At 47.2% G+C, this 25,900-nt stretch overlaps 1 protein-coding gene across 2 annotated transcripts in view; it reads left to right on the top strand.

The window, feature by feature from the left end:
• ACER2 (alkaline ceramidase 2) overlaps window positions 1-13,005 on the top strand; it is a 31,983-nt gene extending 18,978 nt beyond the window's left edge. For both annotated transcript variants that reach the window (XM_046023115.1, XM_046023114.1), the window contains 2 exons: window positions 5,279-5,416; window positions 8,691-13,005. In XM_046023115.1, coding sequence (XP_045879071.1) covers window positions 5,279-5,416; window positions 8,691-8,877 — 325 coding nt within the window. In that variant the 3' untranslated portion in view covers window positions 8,878-13,005. The remainder of the gene's footprint in view (window positions 1-5,278; window positions 5,417-8,690) is intronic.
• Window positions 13,006-25,900: the final 12,895 nt, after the last annotated feature.

The following is a 25,900-nucleotide window of genomic DNA, read 5'->3' as shown; positions in this document are numbered from 1 at the left end:
GCTGCTTTGAATATTGGCCATACCAGGCAGGGTCAAAGGTGACTGGAGAATTTAAAATAGTGTCTGGCAGAGGAAGGGTGCTGTCCAGTCTTGTCTGTTGGCTTTTCCCAGTAGCCTTGGAGGAGTGGAAAATGGAAAGACTGGTTTCAGAACACTAACAGGATTTTGAAGCTCTTTGGAAAACACGCAAATTGCCAATAAAGAAATCTGAAATGGATTTGTAATCGTCCAGGGGTGATGGCTGATATTAAGCCCGAATTGGATAGAATGTGGAGGACTTAGTTCTCTTTCTTTAGAATTCATTGCAATCTAGTTCATTTTAACTCTTGATGCTATGTTTTGGCCTAAAATTTTGTTAATTTTACACCAGCAGCTTAAGGAGGGGGAAAGTATTTTTAATTCAGGGTACTTAACTAAGGACAAATGAGGGAAGACAGTGGTTAGGGGCAGATTACGGTTTGAATAAATTCTGCTTCATGAGTGTCGCTTTTAAGCAGGGAAACATTTTCCTTATTAAGATTTTACTTATTTATTTGAGAGAGAGAGAGCGTGTGCACACGAGCAAGGGTGAGGGGCAGAGGGAGAAGCAGGCTCCCCACTGCGCAGGGAGCCTGATGCAGGACTTGATCCCAGGAACCTGGGATCATGACTTGAGCCAAGACAGACGCTTCGACTGAGCCACCCAGCTACCCACATTTTGCTTTAATACTCTAATCTTTGTACGTGATTACAAAGGAAATCATCTGTTTCATACTTAAAAATCTTAGCCTCTGAAAAGCTAGCCATCACTGTAGCTCATTAGGAAGTGCCCTTCCTTCCTGCCTGGTCTATTAGCCTCTGGATCATTCCGTCCATTCTCCTATACATACTTGATGCCTGTAAATGGCCTCCTGGGTCCTCACCCCTCCTTAAACAGTCCTTCCCATTGGAGCCACTCCTGTCTTCCCTAGCTCCCACCTGGGCCCAGTCCAGGTCTGTCTTCCACCACTACCCTTTCTCTCATGTCTGTCACAGCCCAGCATCTTAGAAGCGCTTATTGTATCTATAAGTGATATTTACACCCAACAAGGAGCTTGAACTCAAGACACTGAGATCGAGAATCACATGCTCTACCCACTGAGCCAGCCAGGCGCCACAGCCCAACGTCTTTAAAAGTTGCCTTCAGGGGCATCTGGGTGGCTCAGTCGTTAAGTGTCTGCCTTTGGCTCAGGTCATGATACCAGCATCCTGGGATCGAGCCCCACATTGGGCTCCCTGCTCCGCGGGAAGCCTGCTTCTCCCTTTCCCACTCCACCTGCTTGTGTTCCCTCTCTTGCTGTCTTTCTGTCAAGTAAATAAATAAAATCTTTAAAAAACAAAAAGTTGTCTTCGTCCCTCAGCTCTCTTTTCTTCTCCATCCCACTGCCGTCTAGCTTCTGCCTCACGTCGGCACCCAAGCCCCCTGGTTTGTATGCCCAGTGGCGGTTCCTCAGCCCTCCTGTGTCTTACGTGCTCTTCCCTTAGCTCTTCGCACAAGTCACCCCCATCCTGCTTGACGCGCTCTTCCCCAGGCCTGCCAGGAAGCCACACCCGCCGGGGACTCCACTCAACGGCAGCAGCTTCTCTTCAGTCTCTGACATGAGCTCCTTGTTTGCTACACACGTTTGCACGTAGGGGTCCTTCAAGGTGACCTCCGCTTTGGCTTTCCTCTCTCTACACTTGGTCCTGGAAGATCTCATCGACAGCCGCAGGGTTCATTACCAAACATGTGCCAATGACTCCCAGGTGTGTGTGTGACTCTGTCCTTCCTTCTACCTTCACCACGGCGTGTCTAGACCCCTGCCCCACCTCTGGGTCCGCCTGTCACAGCCATCTCGAATTCAAGCAGATTCCTGATCCGACTTTTCTGGTTCTGGTTCTCCTAGTACTTCCAGCTGCAGTGAATGGGAGCACCATTTACCCGTTTGCTCACAGCAGAGGTGTACTCCCTCTTCCTTCCCTGAACGTCCCATCTGATCACTTTTGTTTTTCTATTAGTTGACATTACAATTGACATTAAGTTCAATATCCTCAACATGGCCCTTGCATGCCTCTAATAGTCTCTTTTTTTTAGCTGATTTTGCAATTAGGATGAAGTTCAACATGGCCCTCTCCGGGTGTTCTGTCCTTCACAAATTTCCCCCTTTCATTCTGTCCTCTAGCTTCTCTGATCTTCCCTATCCCCCAGGGCCTTGTTCGTGCTTTCGCTTCCTGACTCTCTGGCTTGGTTCACTTCTGGCTCATTGTTGACTCACCTGTTTGGCTCCCTTGCTCCTAGCACCTCGGACTTCTTTCTGGTATCCCTCCCAGTTGTAATTAAAAAATTATTTGTGCTGGGGAGCTTGGGTGGCTCAGTCATTAAGCCTCTGCCTCCCACTTGGGTCATGATCCCAGGGTTCTGGGATCAAGCCCTGTGTTGGGCTCCCTGCCCAGCGGGGAGCCTGCTTCTCCCTCTCCCTCTGCCTCTGCTTGTGTTCTCTCTCTCACTGTGTGTCTCTCTGTCAAATAAACGGGTGAAGTCTTTAAAAAAAAATTATCTGTGCTGGTTTTTGTTGTGGTTGTTGTTTGGTGCCTGTCCCTTTTCTTGATGTCGACTCCATGGGCAGGAATGAGGCGCCTCTGTTCACTGCTGTGTCCCAGGTCCACCCGAGTCCCAGCAAGGAAAGAGAAGATGGTTGTTGGCCTGCTTTGGTCAAATTCCCAGACAGGGGATGCCCTTGCTGCTCTTTGCGTTTCCTTCCAGGGCCTGCTCTGCTGACATTAGCGATAATCTGTAGTGCAGCAGCTCAGTAGTTCCCGTCCAGCCTCCCTCTGCTCGAAGAAGCTGGGGAGCTTTCTGTTTCTCATTAGTCTTGTTGCTAGAGCTTGTTTCTAGTCTTTCCTGATTTTCAGTGTCCTTTCTGAACTTTCAGACCATGTGGCAACATTTTATTTGGGGTTATGACTGGACATTTACTGAAATTTGTGTTGTCTTATTACCAAGTGACTCAGCTGCACTGAATATATTTTAATGTAGGTGCCTTTTTTTCCCCCCTGGTTATAGGAGTGAGTCTGTTAAGGGCAACTTTGCAAATACGACAAAGGGTTAAGGAGAACCGCAGATATAAGCCGAGATTTTTTTTTAATCCTAGAATAGGGTCCTACTGTATGTATCACTTTTTTCTGCTTTTTTCATTTAATCTCATGTTGCTGTTTTGATAGGAGCCCTGAGAAGTGGGAATAAAACCCAAAGAAGCCCAGGTTTGGGTAAGACCCAAGTGCAGATAGGCCTGGCCAGCAGCAGGTAGCAGAACCTGTCCCTCTAGAAACAGAGGGGACAGTACCAGGCCACCCTGGGATCCTAGCTCTGCAGGCTTTCCTCCCAAGTGACTCATCATCTGTCAAGAGAGGCAGAATGTCACACAGACACTGCCTCTCCAGCATGCTGACCCATGTTCTGGAGTGTTCCTTATGCCAAAGTTTCTAGGTCTAATTGAATTGAGTGTACATGGGTCCTCTTGTACCAAATTGTCTGTAGTTGTTGACACTTGTTTTTGTCCTCTTTCATTTTATCTTTAAAATAGCAAGGCAAGAGCCCTTTTCATTTTGCCTTTCATAGTGCCTAGCATGCGTTCAGAGAATTGGGTACCCAGTCAATGTGGTTACTTTAAAAAAAAAAAATCTGGAAAAAAATGTGCTCCTTTAGGTCACTGGAATTCGAGTAACATTTTCCTTTACTTCCTTATTTGTTCATTCAGCAAGCATTTATTTCATGCGTGTTCTAGGCCAGACAGTGCATATACTTGATGAAAAGCAGGTAGAGTTCCTACTCTTATTGAGCTCACTGTCTGACCGGATACTAGACCTTCAACAAATAATTACAGCAACGAAGACGATGTCGGCTTGAGATGAGTGTTATGAAGGAAAATGGTGGGTGCCCACGGGGCGGACAATGTCACGGGGGTGGGGGCCATCCGAGAAAGTCTTTTTGAGAAGGCGCCCTGGAAGCGGAGACCTGAGGAGGCAGAGAAAGCTGAGCTGAGAGAGAGAGGAGTCTGTGAGGGCGACGTGCTCAACAAAGCTAAGTAGGAATTTAGTGTCTCCAGTCCTAGGCCTCTATTGTTTCAGAGAAGTTTTCAAGGGAAGACATTTAGCTGTCCGACGAAACAGTATTCCAGTCTGTGTTTTGGAGGCCTTTGAACCTACTGCCCATCCTGGTTTTGCTGCTTGTACGATGCTTCCTCAGGTAGCCGGGAAAAGTCCCAACCAACCAAGTGTCAGAGTGGCTTGTGACACTCGTGCAACAAATCTGAACACGTAGCTGTGACCCCTTCTTGGTGTCACAGAGAGCTTGACTGACCTTGGAGCGGTCCATGGAGGGACGGAGACCTGAGGGAGGGCCGAGAAGTACCCTCGGCCACCAGCTGCCTCCGGGCCTTCTCCCCTAGGAATGGAAGTCACGCCCCTTTATGAACGATTCAGGAACAAGGAAAGGAAATGGCCACGGAAATTTCTTTGGGCTGTTAGGATTGGTATCTGAAAAACATTTTGTCCCGGTGTGCGTGAGAGCTCCTTTTACTGAGCAAATAGCGGGAGGCCTGTGTGTGTCCCGTGCTGTTCCCGGCGAAGACCAACTGTCCACAAGTGAACATCGAGGATGCTAGAGGGGTTGGAATCCCTCCAGAGAAGTCAGAGGAGAGAAGAGGGAAGTGGGGTGGGTACGAGAAGTGTCTCATATGGGTGGAGGCCCGTGAGGCGATTGTTAGCAGTGGTCAGGAAAGGGTTTACTGAGGGGCATCTGAGCAGAGGCTGGGAGACAGTGAAGCATGTGGATATGTGACAGGAGCATTCCAGGAGCAGCAACAGCCAGTGCTCAGGTCCGGGGCACATGCCGGGGCTATCTGAGGCGCAGGAGGATCCCTCGGGTGCCGGTGGTTGGTGACAGAGGTGGCGAGGGGCAGTGGATGTAGGAGAACAGGCGCTCGTTAAGGACGTGTTAGATTTAGGTCTGTGTTTCACATGCGTGGGCGTGTCCAGACGGTCTCTGCGTACGTGAGTCTCGAGTCGGGGGAGGCCTGGGTGAGAACACGGCTTTGGGAGTCATCTGTGTATGGACGTGTGGAGTCTACATCCACAAGCTTGGGGGGATGACAGGATGTTGGGTGGGACCTCCAGTGCCGAGGGGCTGGGGTTAGGGGGGTGTGAGGAGCCAGAAGAAAGAGGCCAGCAAGGTGGGTGACAGCCAGACTGAGGCTGACTCGTTTTCTGGATCCCTGTGCAGGTGTGACAACGTGCGTGTCTTTAAGCTGGGCCTCTTCTCGGGCCTCTGGTGGACCCTGGCGCTCTTCTGCTGGATCAGTGACCGAGCCTTCTGTGAGCTGCTGTCGTCCTTCCACTTTCCCTACCTGCACTGCGTGTGGTAAGCCCCGGCCGCCACAAAGGGTCTGCACCTGCTGGGCGTGCTTTTCCCTGCCCGGTGTGCGAGAGGACAGAGCACAGCCTGGGGGCACGTCTCTCCTTGCAGAGACGGTCAGACCTTTCAGAAGCAATGGGAGGTATTGTCAAATGCCCCATAGGCTCCAGAGAGCAGGCTTAGCCAGGACAAAAAGACCTAATTGTGTGTGCTTCAGGTCTGCCATCCCTTACCTCTGGCTCCATTACTAAAACATAAAGGAGTCTGAAAACCGAATCCGTAACCTGAGCTCTAGCTAGATCGCCCAGGGTCGGGTGGTGGGGGTGGGGAAGGCTTGGGACAGAGGTGACGTGGGGACTGGGATGCCCAGGTGACCAGGTGAAGGCATCACAGGTCACCTGGGGACAGTCGTAGAAATGGATGCCCAGAGAAGTGAATTAATTGTTCAGAATCACTCACCTGGGAATTCAGTCATTGGGAACTGGAGCAGCTGTGCATTGCATTGTTCAGGATATGCGGTTAAGTTAAAGAAAAAAGGCAGCAAACAGTTTAAAAAATAAAAATACAAAAATAAGGATTTTATTTATTTGACAGAGAGAGACACAGTGAGAGAGGGAACACAAGCAGGGGGAGTGGGAGAGGGAGAACACAAGCAGAGGGAGTGGGAGAGGGAGAAGCAGGCTTCTCTCTGAACAGGAAGCCCGATGCCCAGGACTCTGGGATCATGACCCGAGCCTAAGGCAGGCGCTTAACCGACTGAGCCACCCAGGCGCTCACAAGCAGTTTATTAAACAGCATGCAGACTCCTACACTCAGAACGCTGAGGAGGAAGTCGAATGGTTTTTTCCTATGAACTGCTTCAGCTCCAAACCCAGAACCCTGTTTCCCTGTGCCCCAGAACTTCTGATTGCAAAAGAGAACAAGGGAGACACATCCCAAGGGAAATCGGCTTTGGGATGCTCCTTGTAAACTGAGAGCCCCGGGGAGAATTCTAGTGGAAAGGAGCTAGAAAAACTGTATTAGGTCCAAGATTCAGAAGAAGGTTGACTTCTATCGGGCAATGCCTAAAACTCTGTGGTTTGAAAGAACTTGTGTGAATGCCCTTGAACGTGGGAGCTTGTATATAGATTGAGCATGAGACCTAACTTGTTCTCGGTTTAAGGCTTGGGGACTCCCAGGACTGTTTGCAAAAGACAAAAAATGTAAAACAGCACAAACTGGAGATTCCAGTCTGAGGACCCTTTCCCTGGTATTTTTTAGGTTCAACCTCGACTCACCCTAGTGAATTTATGCATGTTAAATTTGAGTTATAATGGAGATAGTAAACTGTAGATTCCAAGTGTATACTTGGATGAGTTTTGATAAATGCACACACATGTGTAAATATGACCTCATTCAAGGTACAGTAAGTACATATTTTTATCAATCCAAGTTTCTTAGTAACATTAGCAATTTAAGCAAAATTCAAAAATTAGATTGTAATAACGTTGGCTCAGACTTGATTTGTTCCTAAGTTTGATGTACTTCCTGCTTCTTCAAAGTTGAGCCATATTTTTGTCCCAGTTAAGATGCTTTTTTTTTTTTTTAAGGTTTTATTTATTTATTTGACAGACAGAGATCACAAGTAGGCGGAGAGGCAGGCAGAGTGAGAGGGAGAAGTAGGCTCCCCACTGAGCAGAGAGCCCGATGTGGGGCTTGATCCCAGGACCCTGAGATCATGACCTGAGCTGAAGGCAGAGGTTTAACCCACTGAGCCACCCAGGCGCCCCTGTATCTCCGAAGTATTAATGCACACTTTTTATTAAAGTCTGTAAGATAATGCCTTTTACCCATACTTTCATATATACTAGATATTAACTCCTAAATCGTGTTACCCTGATTAAAACTATTTGTATTCATGTGTTTGTAAAAAACTAGCATTATTGTTGAGCCTCTTTTACAGTTTAAGTTCAATGGGCGCATTTCTTTGTTTGAAAGGTACCTTTTCATTTGTCTTCCCCGTGCAGTGTTTCTATTTTTAAAAAATTTCTATCTAGCAACCTGGTGTCTGGCACAGATTAACCAGTCATTACGGTCCAGTATCTGTATGTATTATGCAAATCTGCATGCAAATCAGCTCAGACAGAATTCTATACTGAGCCCTCATGTAGGCAGTGACCAGCTTCAGTGTTTATCAGCGTGAGGCCAAGGTCAATCATGCCATCTTCACCCACCCTGATTGTGTTAAAGAGCATCCTATGAAAGGATTAGTTTTTGAGAGCTCTTTGGAAAATAGGGATTTTATTTTATTTTTTGAGAGAGAGTGCACATGTGTGAGAGGGTTGGGCAGAGGGAGAGGGAGAGAGAGACTCCTAAGCAGGCTCCACGCTCAGTGAGGAGCGTGACCCAGGGCTCGATCTCAGGATCCCCAGATCATGACCTGAGCTCAAATCAAGAGTCAGCTGCTTAACCGACTGAGCCACCCTCCAGAATATAGGGATTTTAACTGGTCATATGATACAAATATCTCATGCCCTCCTTTCCCATTTATCTTTCAGTGTATGAGGGTTTTTTGGTACCATATGGGTTATCAACAGTCATGTTATCACATCGGTCAATCTCTTCCTGTAGGGTTTCTGGACTTTGTCAATATCAGAAAGGCCTTCCCCACCAAAGTTCATAAAAATGTTTTCTCTGACTCTATTTTAAAAATGGGTTTTAAATCTTTAGCTCATCTGGAATTTAATTTCAGTTTAGAGTAGAGGGAAGGGTTACCTGCTTTTAAATGGTCCTTGCTTGATAAAGGATTCATGTCACAACTTCTTACAGACATAGTAAAGTAAGAAAATTTCCCTACTAAACTGTAATAGCAGTTTAGTCCGTATTAAAGGATTCCTAATAAAGGGCATAAACTATGTGTAAGCAACGTTGGAGGAAGAAGGTGGGATCTAATCAGATGGTCTCAGTTCCATCTTCTTAGCACCTGTTTTAAATCCTTGCGCCTCAGTCTTCAGGGTTGAGCCCCGAAAGCATTTGCATATTTGCTCCTAACACCCCGTGGAATATTTTAGAACTTTCTAAAACAGGCCGCGTTTGCCCCAGATTTGCGGTTCTCCTGCTATTCCGAGGATTGTTGGTTATCTTACCCCCCTTCCTCCTTGGAAGGGGCTCCGCGTGGTCCTTCCTGCTGGGAGGGCAGGCTGGGCGGGGAGGGGGTGCAGGCGGGGGAGGGCTGGATCGCCTGAAGGCGGCCATATTTGTTGGCCCTGGCTGGGTGCTGACCTCCTGTGTCCTTTCACAGGCACATCCTCATCTGCCTTGCCGCCTACCTAGGCTGTGTCTGCTTTGCCTACTTTGACGCTGCCTCCGAGATCCCCGAGCAGGGCCCCGTCATCAAGTTCTGGCCCAGTGAGAAATGGGCCTTCATCGGTGTCCCCTATGTGTCCCTCCTGTGTGCCAGCAAGAAATCACCGGTCAAGATCACGTGATGGCAAGGCAGTGACTGGCTTCTCTGCTCATTTTCCCTCATGTACCGGGCTTTACTTGCCAGCAAAGACAGCCGGTGGTTTGTAAGTTGGGGGTAGGGTCTGTCTTTTTAGTATTCTGTTCCCTTGGGCTCCAACCAGCAAGTCTGTGGCCCACCAGGACTCCACTGTGCATGGGGGAAGAGGGTCTTTCCCTTCCCCAAGACGGAAAGTGAACTGAGGGGCTCCAGGTAGATCTTCTCAGCGTCCCTTCCAGATGCAGTGACGGGTTGGGCTGTATCCTTTGTGATGGCAAAGTGGTCCCTTGTGGGAGCCTCAGTTCCCAGGAGGAGTTTGCTCCAGACCCCACCGGTCCCATGTGCTCCAGAGTGGACTCTCCTGCTGATAGACTCTGTGACAGGCAAGACCGTCTGACTGATGGAAGATGCCAGGCATTTTCGCCTGGGGAAACAGTCCTAAAATAAAACCAAGCCAATGAAACCCATGCAGGGCTTGTGGCCGAGGAGGCTACTGGTCTACTCGGAGACTCTCGGTAACCAGATTTTACTTGTGCTTGTGAATCCTTTCTCTACTACCTCTGCTGAGAGCCGGGGACTTCAGAGGAGGGTGGAGTGGACAGAAAAACCCTCTGTGCCAAAAGCTACACTCCACTTTAAGCCATTCTTGAAGATGAGCACAATTTCTAAGTGTTGACATTGTTGCCCACCCCTGCCCCCCCAGCCCAGAGGCCTCCAGCACCTGGAGAAGAGTAGGTATGGCTAAGCCACCTGCACACAGAGCCCCACTCCTTGCTGCTGAACTCTGTAAAGTCAAGGCCTTGGGATGGTCACAGTGGGGATCCCGGTTTAACATCTGGAGCAAACACAAAGTTCTGGAAATTTCTGCTAATGGGAAACCTTCGATTCTGGAAGTTATCCTCGAAAACCTCGCCTCTTCTTTCTCCAGAATTTCCTGTGGGAATCGTACTCCATGCACTCCCAGTACAAGGTGCTTCCTGCGGTTTTTCTGAGCATCTGACGGCGGCTTCTCTTGACTACTGAGGGGACCCTAGGCTGGCTTTTCGGGTCGCTCATGCTGTGGGCACGTCTGTGGCCTTCTGGGTTTTTCCTCAGCTCAGATGACACTGGCTACCACTAACTTCTTCACTGGGCTGAATGAAGACTCCAAAAACGGTCATCAAGGTGTGAGGGGGGGAATACATGACCTCAGGGATACTTGCTGTCCCTCCGACACCTCCTGCCTTGCAGCATTCCGCTGTGAAGGAGGGCAGGACAGAGGTGTCCTTGTGAGGACAGGAGTCGTGTCTCCAAGGATTGAAGAGTTGGGCAGTACCAGTCTGTGGCATGTCTAGGAGCTCTTGCTTTACTGAGAATTTTCTACAGGATCTAAGGCAAAAAGTCCAATAAGGAACAATGAACTGAGAGTTTAAAAATGAATGACTTTGTTCTACTTCTGTGGTTTTCAAGTAATTTTTTTTTTTTTAGCACAACCCTATTTACAAGTAAGAGATCTTGATTTAACCCAAATGTGAGAAATGTGTTGTATTCTATTAAGTTTATTTGCAGGTTAAACTTACATATTTCCCTAATATCTTGCAATATGAAATGCAAGTTAAAGTGTGGTTTCCATGGTGAAAAATTTGGTGTTGAAGGAGTGTACCTGTGTATTATGGTTTAAAAATATACTTTGAAAAAAGGTATTTATGTATTAGTGGGTTCTAATGCATCTCTGAGACCTCGGTGGTTCTTGTAAGCACTGAGAGTTTTAAAACTTTGGTCTAGAAATTTTTAAAGGGAAATAGCAGTACTTGCTTCAGATTAATTTCACCTGGCATGGATTCTGGGCTCCTCTGTTCTGTCGCATCAGCATGTAGCATCAGCATCAGTAGGGAGAAGCTTCCACATGCTTCAGGCCCAGCTGTCTTAGCGTGGAAGCTTGGATGAGGAGAGGCAGGGAAGTGCGGGAAGGGTTTGTGTTCTGTGTGAGGTTTCATTTCTGTCTTGAGAGTTCCTCACTGACAGGAGCACTGTTCAGCAGTTAGGGAGGGACTGTGTCTCGCTCTCAGGTAAAGCAGTGGGTGGGTCCCTGATGATCGTCACCTCCAGCTCTCATCTCTTTGCTCTTGCTCTTCTGGAAGTTTCTGAGTGTCCTTTGGAAATAGGGATACAACGTGACCGCTGGAAATAAGGAAATCAGCGCCCCGACTCACAGGGCTGTTTCCATCCGTCTTCTACAAGACAGATGACTTAGTTAAGATATCAGAAGGGATATTTTTGCTGTTAAAAACAAAAAACAAAAAAACAAGGCCCTTCTAGAGATTGGTTTTAATGAGTTGAGGGCTGATAACGTACGGAATGGGTATATTTGAGGACAAAAACTGAACTCTTGAACAAAAATCACTCTAGCTTGTTAGTGTGAAGATGGTAAATAGAGAAAGGAGTTGAACAATCTTGTCTGAAGTTAGACTTCTGGCATATTTATATTTACGTTCATATTTAGGATGCTTTTCTTCTAAACACTCTGGAAAGAAAATTGGAAAACCACAGGAAAGTCAAAGGGAAAAAGAAGTCTGTATTTCTATTGTCCGAGAACAATCATTGTTAATATTTTGGTGTGTTTCCTTCTCCTGTCCCCCACCCTGCCCCATAGCCTTGTGAACAGCCGTCTTTTAGAGGGGACAGTTCTTCCGGTCGCTTGAATGGAATATAAATGCCAGTTATGTATTTTTCATGAGGAGCAGCTTTTGGAATACACTCGGTCAGCTGTACCCTTGAGAGCTCATCACTGGATTCTGACTTACTGCTGAGTCTTCTTTTTAAATTGAGCCTGACATGAATAGGTCCCAAGAAATAATGAACTGAATTCTATCTTCCAGAGGCCTCTGCTCCGGATTGATGAGTCGCAGGACATCGCTGGTAAAAATAGGGTTTTACAGGTTTTCAGATTTAAAAAAGTGAATAGCTTATTAATTGATGTGCAATCAATTTTTTGTTTGTTTTTTTTTCTCTAATAACGCAGGGACGTGGAGATGTGATGTTTGGGACTTAGGTCATGGCAGGTCGGGTGCATTTGTGGTCTGCGTGGATAGATTTGCCTGAGACCGAGAACCAGCAGGAATTGGATCTAAGATAGTAAACATCACCCTCCTCGTTACCGAGCGATCATTTAAGTCGGTGATTCTTATTTTCCAGTGTTTGATTGAATCTTAATTTTTAGAAAAAAATCATTTCTCCTTATGATTATGATTATATTATTAGCACGTCAGTGAATATATCGAAGGTGTATGGGGAAGAGATAACCTGAATCTGTTTGGTAACAGGCTACGTTTTGGGGGAAACGAGGCCTGTCCCTCGGATGAGTGCCTAAAATATTAATTGTGGATCCAAGATGTTCTGTTGGGGGAATCTAAGCTTGATGGTCCTCAAGCACAGACTTTAAAAAAAAAACGAAAAACGAAACTGTAACTTGTTTTTACTGGATTTCTCAGGTGTGTCAAAACTTCTCATCAGTTCATCATGCTTATGTGAGCCAGTGCTATGCTGGAGGGTCCGAGAGTGGGACGGAGTCTCCTGGGCTCTTCATCCCACGGGGCTGACACACAGCCATCTCTGGGGGATGGGGGGCGGCTGAAGCTTGTCCAACGAACACCCCCAACCCCAGCTCCTTTTCCCCAAATGAGCCTGGAACCTTTCATTGTCCGCTCTGTGCCTGGGTTCTACCATTCCAGCTGGCCAGAGAGAATTGGCAGGCCAGATTGGGGTTCTTAATGGATTTTATGGACATTCTCCTACAGATGAAAAAAAAGAAGAAGAAGAAAAAGGCCTCTATTCTAAAGGACTAATTGTTTGAATTGCTTCTTTCTCTGTGTTAAACCAGATTGAAGACTATTTTATAATCACAGTATGTAATCAGAACATATATGGTATTTTCAGATACATCCCTTGTTTTATACTTTCTGGACTTGTTCCGTATAAGGGTGGTGTGGGCCCCCTGGCTGTGGTAGCATTTAGTCTCCATTGCTTTGGGAGTGATTCAAAGCCTTTTGAAATGGAGCTTTTGCACTTTATGCTATTTTTGTGAGCTATGATGGTTATATTCGATATTAAAGCCGTAAGGGGCATTTTCTGTGAACATGTATGTTTGTGTTTATTTCCAAAATTATTTCAGAAATACCTGAAAATGAAAGATGCATTTAATGGATTGTCAAGCAAAGCACATTTCCCCAAATTAATTTGTTAATGATTTTGGGTATCATTATTTTATTTTTTATTCTTTAAAAAATTTTGTTTGACAGAGAGAGAGTGAGAGAGGGTGCACAAACAGGGGGAGTAGAAGAGGGAGAAGCAGACTTCCCGTCGAGCAGGGAGACTCATGTGGGGCTCCATCCCAGGACCCAGGATCATGATCTGAGCCAAAAGCAGATGCTTAACAACTGAGCCTCTCAGGCTCCCCTTGGGTATTGTTATTATTAATCACCCTCCAGATTAGCGTAATATTTCTAGTATGAAGTGCCTAAATGCATAGCAAATTTTTTTAGCAGGAATATTTTGTATGTACCTGTTTTTAATTCCATAGGCCCATTTTTTTAATTATTAAGATTTCCCAGGCCATATTTAAAAGAAGAGTGTGATCATCAGAAGGGAGACTGCATCAGCGTTATCATTAAATCCATAAAATACATTACAGTGGGTTTTTAGACTTTTTCTGGTCTGGGTGAAGGGATAAGGGCATAAGCCGTGCCTGCAGAGCCTTTTGCCCGTCTGGTGGGAGTAGTGAGTCTTCTCCCTAGGAAAATGCCCATCCATATAATTTTTTGGGAATTCAGGTGTCCCTAGAAGCCACCCACATAAAGTGCTTCTGCAGGGCCGGGCACCAGACGAGGATTCAAATCCTCTCTGGGGCTGAAATTGGTCACTTTAGGTCTGCTTTCCCAGCTGCCCTCTAAAACCAGTGCCCCTCCTCTCCACCTTCTCTAAGTCAGGATTTCCTCTTCTGAGGGGCTGAGGGGCGGGGGCGGGGTGCCCCAGGGTGCCAGGAATGCACATTTCAAGTGACCTCAACAAAAGAGCTTACATTTGCCTCAAGCCTCTTTTTATAGTTTATAGTTTGGTTTCTAGTATCAGACCTTCCATAGGATTGTATCTGGGTCTGTCCTATTATTCTAGCTTTCGTATTGTGGAATTTTTCCATAATAAATTTAAGAGGTAGACCACTTGGGGTTTTTGTTCTTCATTCACTGGGGTGAGGTGCAGCCCCCCTCCTGCCCCAACTTAAGGGTGCTGGCTGCCTCTCTCCCCAGCTAAGGATTTTTCTTAGCCTCGTGAGCACTCGTTTCGGTCTCCAGGCCTGGTGGGTGACACCCCACTTACCTGGGAAGTCTCTCTGGGTGGTAACTCACAAAAAGGGAAAGATAAACCTGTTTTTGGTTGGTTTATTTTATATTTCTTATTAATACAAAACATTTGATCCAGCTGCTTTTACAACAGAACAGAGATCATATCACTATCTTAAAGATTTAACAAATAGCAAAAAAAAAAAAAAAAAAAAGGAAAACATAAAATTTAACAGATAGCAATAAAATCAGTAGTTTTTGCATTAAGGCTAGTTACAAGAAAGTGACCTAAGGGAAGGCCAGGAGCACGAAGAGACACAAAATGGACGATGGTATCAGTGACATTTGCTAGGGAAGGAAGTCTGAACAAAGGAAGGCATAGCTACTGGGTGTGAAGGAATGGGAGAGAGTCCTGGAGTAATATCGCCATCTTGTGGCCCTTTCAGGTATTCCTCTCTGTGGAACGCTTGAAACCCTTCCCAATTGCAAATCACCCCAGAACTCAATATAATTATCTCAAAACTCCCACAAGTCACACAGCTTCTTTTTGGTCCAAGTATGTGTTCCTGCTCCCCCCCACCCCCCCAAGCATCTCTCTGCTTTTTCCCCTCCTCGCTTCCCCTAACAAATCTTTCTTCACCTCTAGGTGTTTGATCTCAGAATTCTAAAAATCTGCCGAATACCATAAAGCAAATATTTTCTGGCACATAAAACTGAGTTAACATAGTTGTGATCTAGAGAAAGTTTTTTTTTTTTAATCCACTGGAGTTAGGTTTAACTTCTGGGATTAATAGTTCCGCTCACACAAGTCAAATGCCAGTACAATCCAAAACATCTCTAAGACTGAATCCAGTTTGAACCAGCGCTTGGCCTGCTTTTGGGGATGCCAAGCGCTGCAGCTGTGGGGCTAGCTGCAGGGGGAGCTGTGTGATGAACACAGCAGTGTGCCCTGTGGAGGAGGAGAGAAGCCAGCAATCGCTGGAAAACCGTTCGTACAAGACGCATCAGCAGCTCCAGGAAGGCAGGCGGGATAGAGTGGTAACTGACCAGTGAGGAGCTGGTTTGAGACCTTCTAAGATGGAACTGATGGACTGAGAGCCATATTTGATCATCTCGAATCTTAGATGAAAGAATGGGTATGTTGCCTGGAACTAGTGTTTTCTTAAAGCAAGCCCTATTTGAGGGCTCAGCGCATGAGTTCTCTTTCACACAAAATTGCCTTATTTACTCTGACTTTTTTGTGAAGCCAATATTACTATTATTCCTGATTTAACGACGATAAAACCAAGGCTCGGAAAGGTATTTAGAACACAGCCAGTAGGTGGCAGAGTCAAGATTCAGACCCAAGACCTTCAACTCGTCCATTTAGTTCTCTTTCTACAAAGGATTTTTTATTTTTATTTATTTAAATTCAATTAATTAACATAATGCATTATTGGTTTCTGGGTTAGAGGTCAGTGATTCATCAGCCTTCTATAAAACCCAGTGCTCGTTACATCATATGCCCTCCTTAATGTCCATCACCCAGTTACCCCAACCCCTCTCCCCTCCCCTCCAGCAACCCTTTGTTTCCTATGATTGAGTCACTTATGGTTTGTCTCCCTCTGATTTTCTCTTATTTCCCCCTTCCTTCTCCTATGATCCTCTGTTTTGTTTCTTAAATTCCACATGAGTGAGATTATATGATAATGGTCTTTCTGACTTCTTTCATGTAGCATAATACCTTCTAGTTCCATCCACGTCATTACAAATGGCAAGATTTCATTTCTTTTGATGGCTGCATAGTATTCCATTGTGTATATATACCACATCTTCTTTATCCATTCAACTGTTGACGGACATCTGGGTTCTTTCCATAGTTTGGCTATTTGAACATTGCTGTTATAAACATTGTGGTACAATATCATTTCTGGACTTGTTAACCTGAGCCACTCTTGACCAGTGTGAGGTGGTATCTCACAGTGGTTTTGATTTGTATTTCCCTGTTGCCGAGTGATGTGGAGCACTTTTTCATGTGTCTGTTGGCCATCTGGATGTCTTCTTTGGAGAAATGTCTGTTCATGTCTTCTGCCCATTTCTGGATTGGATTATTTGTTCTTTGGGTGTTGAGTTTGATAAGTTCTTTATAGATTTTGGATACTAGCCCTTTATCTGGTATGTCATTTGCAAATATCTTCTCCCATTCTGTGGGTTGTCTTTTAGTTTTATTGACTGTTTCCTGTGCTATGCAAAGGCTTTTTATCCTGGTGAAGTCCCGATAATTCATTTTTGCCTTTGTTTCCCTTGCCTTTGGAGACGTGTCTAGCAAAAAGTTGCTGTGGCCGAGGTTGAAGAGGTTGCTGCCTGTGTTGTCCTCTAGAATTTTGATGGATCCCTGTCTCACATTTAGGTCTTTCAACCACAAAGGATTTCTTATTTTCGAAAAAGGCAAGAACAGGGGACACCTGGGTGGCTCAGTCGTTAAGCTTCTGCTTTTGGCTCAGGTCATGATCCCAGGGTCGTGGGATTGAGCCCTGATTCGATCCGCAGGAAGCCTGCTTCTCCTTTTCCCACTCCCCCTGTTTGTGTTCCCTCTTTTACTGTGTCTTTCTCTGAATAAATGAATAAAATCTTTAAAAAAAAAAAGGCAAAGAGGTAAAAGGCTTTCATATAGGTGGACACCAAGTCGGGAATATCAGATTCAAAACTGTCCAGTTAATACACGTGATTAGATAAAATATAGAGTAGCAGGGAGCCTAGAGGCGGTGCTTAGTAAGCGGCAGCTAATAAAATGACCTCCCACCAGTCATGGAGGTCATTGTTGCCTTGTGGCCATAGTGAGGAGCTGCACCCCATCCCCCACACTTCCCAGGGGAGACAGTGTGTGTACATATGGGAATCCTCCTACTGCTGGTTCCACAGTCCACACTGTCTCTTTCCCTGGTGACAGATCTGCAAGTCCAAGTCTTTCCTGGCCATCTCTGGACATCCAGTAGGCACTTCATGTTTGCCTTCACTCCTGCCTCTCAAACTTGCGCCTTGCACACTTTCTCAGTAAGCCATGCCACTTTCCACCCATTTGCCTGGGGAAATCCCTGCCTTCCCACCCTACAGTTGTCCATAACTAACGGAATAGAGGATTCCATTCCCCCAATGTCCTAAATCCATTCATTTCTCTCTATCCCAGTGTAGCAGTTATCCCCTCTTACCAATCTATCTTCCATCTGGAGCCACAGCCCCCCCCCCTTTTTTTTTGAGAGAGAGAGAGAGAAAGAGAACACACATGAGTGGGGGAAGAGGGAGAGGGAGAGGAGAGAATCTCCAGCAGACTCTGCGTTGAGCACAAAGCTCGATGTGGGGCTCAATTGCGAGACCCTGAGATCATGATCTGAGCTGAAGCCAAGAGTTGGCCCCTTAACCAACTGTCTCTCTCCCCCGACCCCCGTCATCTTTCTGAAGAAAAATCTGACCAGGTCAGTTCACTGCTCAAAGCCCACCAATTCTTCTCCATCACTCTGAGAGCAAAGCAAAGTTATTCTTTTAAAAAAATTTGACAGAGGGGTGGCTGGGTGGCTCAGTTGGCTAAGTGACTGCCTTTGGCTCAGATCATGATTCCGGGGTCCTGGGTTCAAGCCCCACATCAGGAAGCCTGCTTCTCCCTTTCCCTCTGCTTACTTGTGCTATCTCTCCATCAAATAAATAAATAAATAAAACTTAAAAAAAGTTAGAGAGAGAGAGGTTGATTGAGGCGAGGGGCAGAGGGAGGACAGAGACAGAGAGAGGGAATCCCAAGCAGACTCTGTGCTGAGTACAGAGCCTGACGTGGGGCTCGATCCCACGACCCTGAGATCATGACCTGAGCCAAAATCGAGAGTTGAACACTCAGCTGGCTGAGTCACCCAGGTGCCCCAAATCAAACTTTCTTTGAGGCCTGAACATGATTTAGAAACCCCTTCACCATCTGGTCCTTGCCTTCTTTCCTAGTCTTGTTCTGAGCTGCTCTCCTCTTGGACCCTTCACTTGAGCGAAGACGTTGGTGTAGCTCTATGTGGTCTTTCACGTGACCGTAGGGCTGCATTAGTTACCCAGCGCTGTGTAACGAGTCACTCCAAACTCAGTGGGCTTGAAAGAACAGATATAGCCCCTTAGGTCATAAATCTGGGAGCAACTTGGCTAGGTGGTCCTGCCTCAGCTTGACCAGCAGCTCATGAAGAACCTATCACCTGGGGCAGTGGTCATCTGAAGGCTTGACTAGAGCAGCTGGATTCCTTCCCAGGGAGCTCTCTCCTAGGACTGTTGGCTGAAGGCCTCAGCTCCTTGCTGGGCAGAGGGCTCTGTGGGGCTCCTCCACAACAGGCCAGAGGGCTTCTAGACTGAGTGACTCAACTGAGCAGATGGGAAGCTACAAGATCTTTTATGACGCAGCCTCAAGAACTGCAGCCATTCCTGTAACATCCCAGTACGTAAGTCAGCCCTGTTCAGCGTGGGAAGGGACTGCACGAAGGTAGCTGAGTTAGGGATCACTGCGGGCCATCCTGGAGGCTGGTAAGAACAGGGCCTTTGCAGAAAGCATTCCCTCTGCTAGAATGCCCCCTAGCACATGGGCCTCACCCCCTGGACTTGGCTTCCTTTCAGGAAGCTTTTCCTACTACTTCTCTTCTTCAGCTCCTTCCCCCTTTTATTGCAGTGTTTTGCACACTGTAACATAACAGGGCAGGGGGTAGGTCTTTAAAAATACCCATTTCTTTCAAAATCTGGCACAAAGTAGAAACTTGTGATTTCCTGATCCGGGAAATCGGGGACTAAAGTGGGGCGCCGGTTGTGCAGTGAGGAGGGGTTGCTGCAGACTCGATGAAGGCAGGACCAGCCACTTTTCCAGGGAGTCAGAGTGGAGGGCACGGGAGACGTAGTCCGGAGTGCCCCCGGGATTGTTGGCTGCTGCAACAGAGAGTGGCTCAGAACAATACAAAGGTCATCTTGTAGTTCCGGAGGTCAGATGTCCACCAGGGGGCACGATGTGCTGCATAGAGCGGGCTTGCCAGTGGGGCGCCCAGCAGGCAGGTGCCAGGCAGCCAGGGAGCTGCCTCCCTTGGGGGCAGGAGAGGTTCTCCCCTGCGTGATGCTCCCCTCCGTTGGGAGGTTTCCAGTGGAGCTGCGCTGGCTGACTCCCGGCCATAGGCACACGCCTCAAGGAGCAAGGTTTGGGCTCTGTGGGGAATCCTTACCCTGGGCTTCTAGAGTGGATTCAGCCCAAAGCTGATCACATGCTTCAGGGATCCTTGCTTCCAGGGGTCCACCCAAATGTCTTGTGCCTTTTTAAAAAGAGATACCCCAAAAGTATACGCAGTTTCGGCCGTACAAACCCACGCAATGCCTCTGGGTGGTTCCTTCCCGGAGGAACTCAGTCCCAAATTGGAGATGCATCAGCAAACCCTGCCCTGAAAACCAGCGCAGGTACAGGTGCAGAGCAGAACCAGAGGCTGAGGTCTCAGGATGTAGCCTAACCCCAAGTCTCGTTCCAGACTGTTCACCCTCAAGGAACAGTCCCCTTTGCTCAGTGACATTTTGGAGGGGAAATCCTTAGGTTGGGAGCCTCTGTTCTTCACGGTCTTGGGTACCTTCATTTAGAGGTTCCCCATCCTTGGCTCTATTGCTAGTCCCATCAGGAGAAGTCTCCTTGTGGGGGATTGTCCCGTAAATTATAGGCTATGAAGCAGTGCTCCTGACCTCCACCCACCTAGAGGACACCCCTCCTCCCTAGTCGTGACAACACGAAGTGTCTCCAGACATTGTCAAATGTCCCCCCCCCCCCACTGGGGGGTGTTGTAAAATTGCCCCTCATTGAAAATCACCCATTTAGAGATATTACACTGGCCATGAGGCCAATTTCAGCTTCCCTTTTCTAGTGTGTGTCATGGGTAAGCCTCAAGTCTTCTGCAGAGGGGCTGAAAGGTGGCACCTTCTAGGACCTCTTCCTAGAAATTTCCACCCACAGAGGTTGGAGGTTCCACAACTTCTGTGAGTTCAATTAAAGCCCTGGTCCAAGGAAAGGGGCAGTGGGGCTCAGGAGGCCAGACACAGGAGGTGGAGAGCCTGGTGAGGGGCCTTAGGTTGCAGCCCCAAGAGCTGTGGAGAAAGCAGCAGCTGGCCTGGCCTGAGGAGACACGCTCACCTCCCACAGCCTCCATCCTGCGGCAAGGACAGTAGTAAAGCTGGAGGGCACTGGAGACGCCACATAGTCCAACACCTGCCCCTTCCCTTTAAAGAAGGGCTTACGAGAATTCTGAGGTCCAGAGCCTGGAAGGGTCCTTCCAGATTTCCATGGTTATGAGGCAGAAGCAGGACCAGATCTGGGGCCAGAGCCCAGGGTTTTTTCCTGCTACATATGCAGCCTCCCCAAGAGTCTCTCTCTCTATGTATTTTGAAGATTTCATTTGTCAGAGAGAGAGAGAGAGTGGGTGCACAAGCAGGGGGGAGCACCAGGCAGAGGGAGAAGCAGTCTCCCACTGAGCAGGGAGCCCAATGCAGGACTTGATTCCAGGACCCTGGGATCATGACTGGAGCTGAAGGCAGCAGCTTAACTGACTGAGCCACCCAGGAACTCTGGGATTTTTTTTTTTTTTAAAGTAATCTGTACACCCAACCTGGGACTTGAACTTACAACCCCAAGATCAAAAGTCACATGATCTCTCTCTACTGAAGCAAGTGCCCCCAGAGTCCCCTGGGAAAATGCAGTCTTCGGGGAAGACACACACCATAAGCTATAGGAGTGACTGCATAACAAATACCCCAAAAGCAAGTGGCTTAAAGCAAGAGTGAACACTTAACTCTCAGTGTCCGAGGGTCAGGAATTAAGGAGTGGTTTGGCCAGGCAGCTCTGGCTGGGGGTTGCTTAGGAGTTGCAGTCAGATAATGGCCAGGAATTCTGAATAAGAGATCTTGTCAAGAATTTGAAGGCTTAGTTTCCTCATCTGTCAAATGGTAGAGGTTACATCTTAAGTTTGTTGGGAAGATTAATGAAATAATCTCTGAGTGACAGAGACTGCTCACTTTTCCCCCTTTTTTTCTTTATAATAGAAGTTCTAGTGTTTAGCTGTGAAGGTGGCCATGTAGAGCAGAAGTCTTCATTTCTGTAGAGCCCGCCCCTCCAACCCCCAATCACTTCTCTTTGAAGCAAAGTAGAAATGGTAGCGTTCAGCAAGCTGCCACTGATGGTTAATTTTATGTGTCAACTGGACTGGGTGAAGAGATGACCCGAGAGCTGGAAAACATTTCTGGGCATGTCTGTGAGGCTGTTTCTGGAAGGGATTAGCATTTGAATCAGAGTGAGTGAAGATGATCCCTTACCAGGGTCGATAGACAACCTCCTATCCATGGAGGGGGGTGGGGTGTCACTCCAGAACAAAAAGGTACAACAAGGAATGCTGGAACATTGAAGTTCTGTTCTCTGGCTTTCAGATTTGGACTAGGACTTATACCTTTGGCTCCCCTGGTTCTCAGGCCTTCTGGCTTAGACTAGAATTACATGGTTGGCTTTCCTTGCTTCCATCTTGCAGATGACAGATGATTGCGTGAGCCAGGCCCTCATAAATCTCTATCCATTGTAATTTTTTTTTCTATTTCTCTGGAGAACCCTTACTCGTACACTTCCCTTAAAAGCAACTTGTATCTCCACTTGTTCCTTTTCTTATTTGCCCTTCCTCTCTTCTTCCTAGAGTGTGGAGGAGGTGGCTGGCGTTCTGGCTGCCATCTTGAAACAGGAGTAGAACAGCACACCCTTGAGAGGACAGAAACCTGGGGTTTTAAAATTTTTGTGGAGCTGCCCTACCAAAGTTGGACTGTCTTGTGATACAGAAATCAATTTTTCTTTTCTTTGGGTAACCTATATATAGGTTTTCAGGCTTATTTAGCTGAACTGAAGGGTTTACCTCATTACACCTCAGCAAATGCCTGGTAGGCAGGCGGTGCTCAGCACAGGGGTAAGTGATTTTTCAAAGGCGGGGTCAGAGTGGTCAACCACATGCCATCACAAGGATGGTGCACAAAGAGCACCAGGGCCGGGGGACCTGGGTCATATTTTCAGCAGTTCTCTCTTGGGCTCCATTTAATTTTCTTTCACGAAGAGAGGCTGGCCTAGCGCTAGAATTTGCAATCTGTTCTCAGCAACAGATGGGAGCCAATATATGAAAACAACAGAATTTATAATCCACTCGATCATTTTGGTTCTGGCCCTGAACTGTCCGGAGTGGGGGTGGGGTGGGGTAGGGTGCGGGGAGTCCAGAGGTGTCTAAGAGCATTATTTGAGCAACACAGAATTGATGGATTCTCCAGGTTGTGTCCAGGAGCAACAGCATGACCCTAAGATGCTGAGCTGGGATACTTGGTCAGCCTCTCTAGAGCGCGCCGTCATCGAGGGTAAGGGGAATGACAAGCCCCTCATGGTCCTGGGTTCCCCAAGGACTCCAGCTCTATGTGTGCTGATGCTGGAGCTTGGGGCCCTCATCTTACAGTGAAGGAAAGCACGTGAATTCATAACCCCAGGAAGCTTTCTCCCTTGCAGTTCCAGGCTACATATTACATTGGGTGAGCAGAATTGGGTCAGTGTTGTCAAAAACAATGGGAACATGTGAAATTTCATGCTGCTGGGGCTGCAGGGAGGACAACGTCAGCCCTTTCTACCCGCCTAAGCCACAGGTGAAGGAGTTATGGCACAGTTCAGGAAACAGGCACCAAAACTTAAACCCTTCCCTGGAAAATTAGGCTCTAGACAGCAGGAAAGGGACAATGTGGCTGTACAACACACATATCTCCAGCCCGTTGTGGAGATCATGGTCCATCACTGGGGCAAATCAGCATATACTTGGTCCGGTTACATGACGATGGGAAGAGGTAATCCACAAGCACTCAGAGACTAGATCAGTAAGTAACTGTTTCTTTAGTGGTCAATGGGGGATACTTCAGTGTTTTCCTTATTGAGAAGGCTACGGGCAAGGAAGTGAGCCCTTGGAATATAGTGGTTACCTCTATTCTTTTTTTTTTTTAATTTTTTATTTATTTCTTATTTTTTTATAAACATATAATGTATTTTTATCCCCAGGGGTACAGGTCTGTGAATCGCCAGGTTTACACACTTCACAGCACTCACCATAGCACACACCCTCCCCAATGTTCATAACCCCACCCCCCCTCCCAACCCCCCTCCCCCCAGCAACCCTCAGTTTGTTTTGTGAGATTAAGAGTCACTTATGGTTTGTCTCCCTCCCAATCCCATCTTGTTTCATTTATTCTTCTCCTATCCCCCAAGCCCTCCACGTTGCATCTCCGTTTCTTCATATCAGGGAGATCATATGATAGGTTACCTCTATTCTTTAACACACAAATGTCTGAAAGTTTTAGGTGGTCGTATTGGATCTTTTCCTTAGCAATATCAAATGTCTGTGTGTGTGCGCACCAGGCATCCAGACACCGTGCCTTTTCAAAGTCTTTTTCTAGCCAGTTTCTCAAGTCCTCATCACGCCTGCAGGTGGCTATGGTATTTGTATCTGTTGTAGAATTAAGCCAGCAGTTTTCTACAATCCCCACCCAGCACGCCTTGGGATGCCCTGTACCCACCGGCCACAGAGCCTCACAGAGGTTCCTTTCCTTTAAGGCAGGTGCAGAGGGTGGGGGAAAACTAGGAGCACGTGGAGGGGGAGAGGCCTCAGGGCAAGGTGAGGGGGGGAGGCACACAATCTCAGTGACCTCTGAGCCAAGTGAGAAAAAGCCTCGCCGGAAATTCTGGTAAGTCCAGTAGGATGTGCCATAGGTTTGGACACTGTTCTGGAATGAACCCACTGTTCTGGAATGGCAATGGAGGAGAAAGACTCACCAGAGCAGGTTTTGATTGCAGACTTCCACTCCCCTTAGCTCCTTGCAAACCCACCTCCAATACAAATGCTCTTGTTTTTAGTTTTTCCTCCAGGATTATCAGCCAAGAAGCCACTGGATTTGGCAAGTTGGCTATGGAATAGAAGTTGGAGCTTTGGTTTGAACTCGGGAAGTCCTTGCCTGGCCACTGAACAGCCCTGGGAGTTTGGGCAGGTAGAATTGCTTTGTGAACTACAGAGGTCTGTGTACAAAAGCACAGGGTGAATACTCAGGGCATACTTTATTGAGTGATATTGCAAGCTGGTGGCCGTGACCTTGTTAATGTGGATGTTGAGAAGTGTTTTTGGCTGTCTTCCCGTCTGCAGCCCGGTTTAGCGATTGCCCAATACCCTAGAAGGGAACACTTCTGAGTGGCTTTATGAACTCCATCACTGGGCACCTCTCCAGGCTCTGGTCTCCTTCTTCCAAACTACACACCACCTACACATAGTACCCTTCCTCTAGGCTCTGGGAATTCCATGCCCCTGGCCAGCTAGCTTTCTTCCCTTCCCACATTTTCAACCCCCTTACTTTTGCTTGTCCTTCAGGATTCTATTTACCTAACACCTCCTCCAGGAAGCTTTCTTTGCTAACTCCCCTGCCCCACACTCCCAAGATTGGCTTAGGTGCTCTGTGTTTCCATAGCAACTTCTGTTTGCCCACCGCAGGGCACAGACTGTATCCAACAGTCTTTTGTTTTATTGTTTTTAAAGATTTTGTTTATTTGACAGAGAAAGAGACAGTGAGAGAGGGAACACAAGCAGGGGGAGTGGGGGAAGCAGTTTCCTGGTGAGCAGGGAGCCCGATGTGGGGCTTGATCCCAAGACCCTGGGATCATGACCTGAGCTGAAGGCAGACGCTTAACGACGGAGCCACCCAGGTGCCCAATGTATGCAAGAGTCTTTAACCCCGGAGAAGAAATGAACAAGATAGATTCTCCACAGCAGAGCTACAGGTCCTTCCTAGCATTCTAGAATTACTCAGTGTTTGAACTGGAAAGGATCTTAGATGTTCCCTGGTATCTCGTGTCCACCTTACAGAGGACCAACTGAGCCAGGAAAGATTTCATGATTAACCCAAAGGCCTCTGGCTACTTGCTAAGAGAAGTGAGTCTGGAACTCGGGTCTTCAGACAACAGAGACTTTTTTCCTTCTATATGGAAGGCGTGAGACCGGGGCTTGCATGCTGGGCATCCCTGTACCAGCAGCGTGGCTTTGAGCAATTGCCTTTCCTTCCAAGTGTTTGCACATGTGGGAGGGGAGAATAATACTGAAGACCTAACATGATTGTGGGGGAGGATCGATTAATTTATAGTGAACAGAGAGCACAGTGCTCGCTAAGGAATAGGGGTGGGGCAGCTTAAAACAAGGCAGCTGTTGCTGACTATTATCTTACATGGGCTGAACTGGACCCATTCTATGGATGGGTCACTCCCCTGTATGTAAGCTCCATCAGGGAAGGTGTATGTTCAGCTCATGGCTGAATTCCCAGAGCTTAGAATAGCACCCGGCCCACAGCAGGTGCTTGGTAAATGTTGACTGAAGGAGCAAATGAACTACCAAGAGACCCCGTGGGATAGTTAGAGATCAGTGGCCGCGCCAATGGTCCTGGTTCAGGAATTTTTTCTTGGCCTTGGAACCTGGCTAGCTTGTGTCCCCCGAAGAACCTTCCCTTATCCCAAATCAGAGGACCCCAAGCATTTCCACTAACTTTCCTCCAAAGACATGGCAAAGAAAGGCTATTTCTCTTGAAGAGAAAGAAGGGAGAGAAAATGCCTTCCCTTAACCTCCAGTGACAAACGGAGCCCAA

This window comes from Meles meles, chromosome 11 (assembly GCF_922984935.1).
Source record: "Meles meles chromosome 11, mMelMel3.1 paternal haplotype, whole genome shotgun sequence".
NCBI classification, from domain to species: domain Eukaryota; kingdom Metazoa; phylum Chordata; class Mammalia; order Carnivora; family Mustelidae; genus Meles; species Meles meles.
This window is presented reverse-complemented; position numbering and strand designations above follow the sequence as displayed.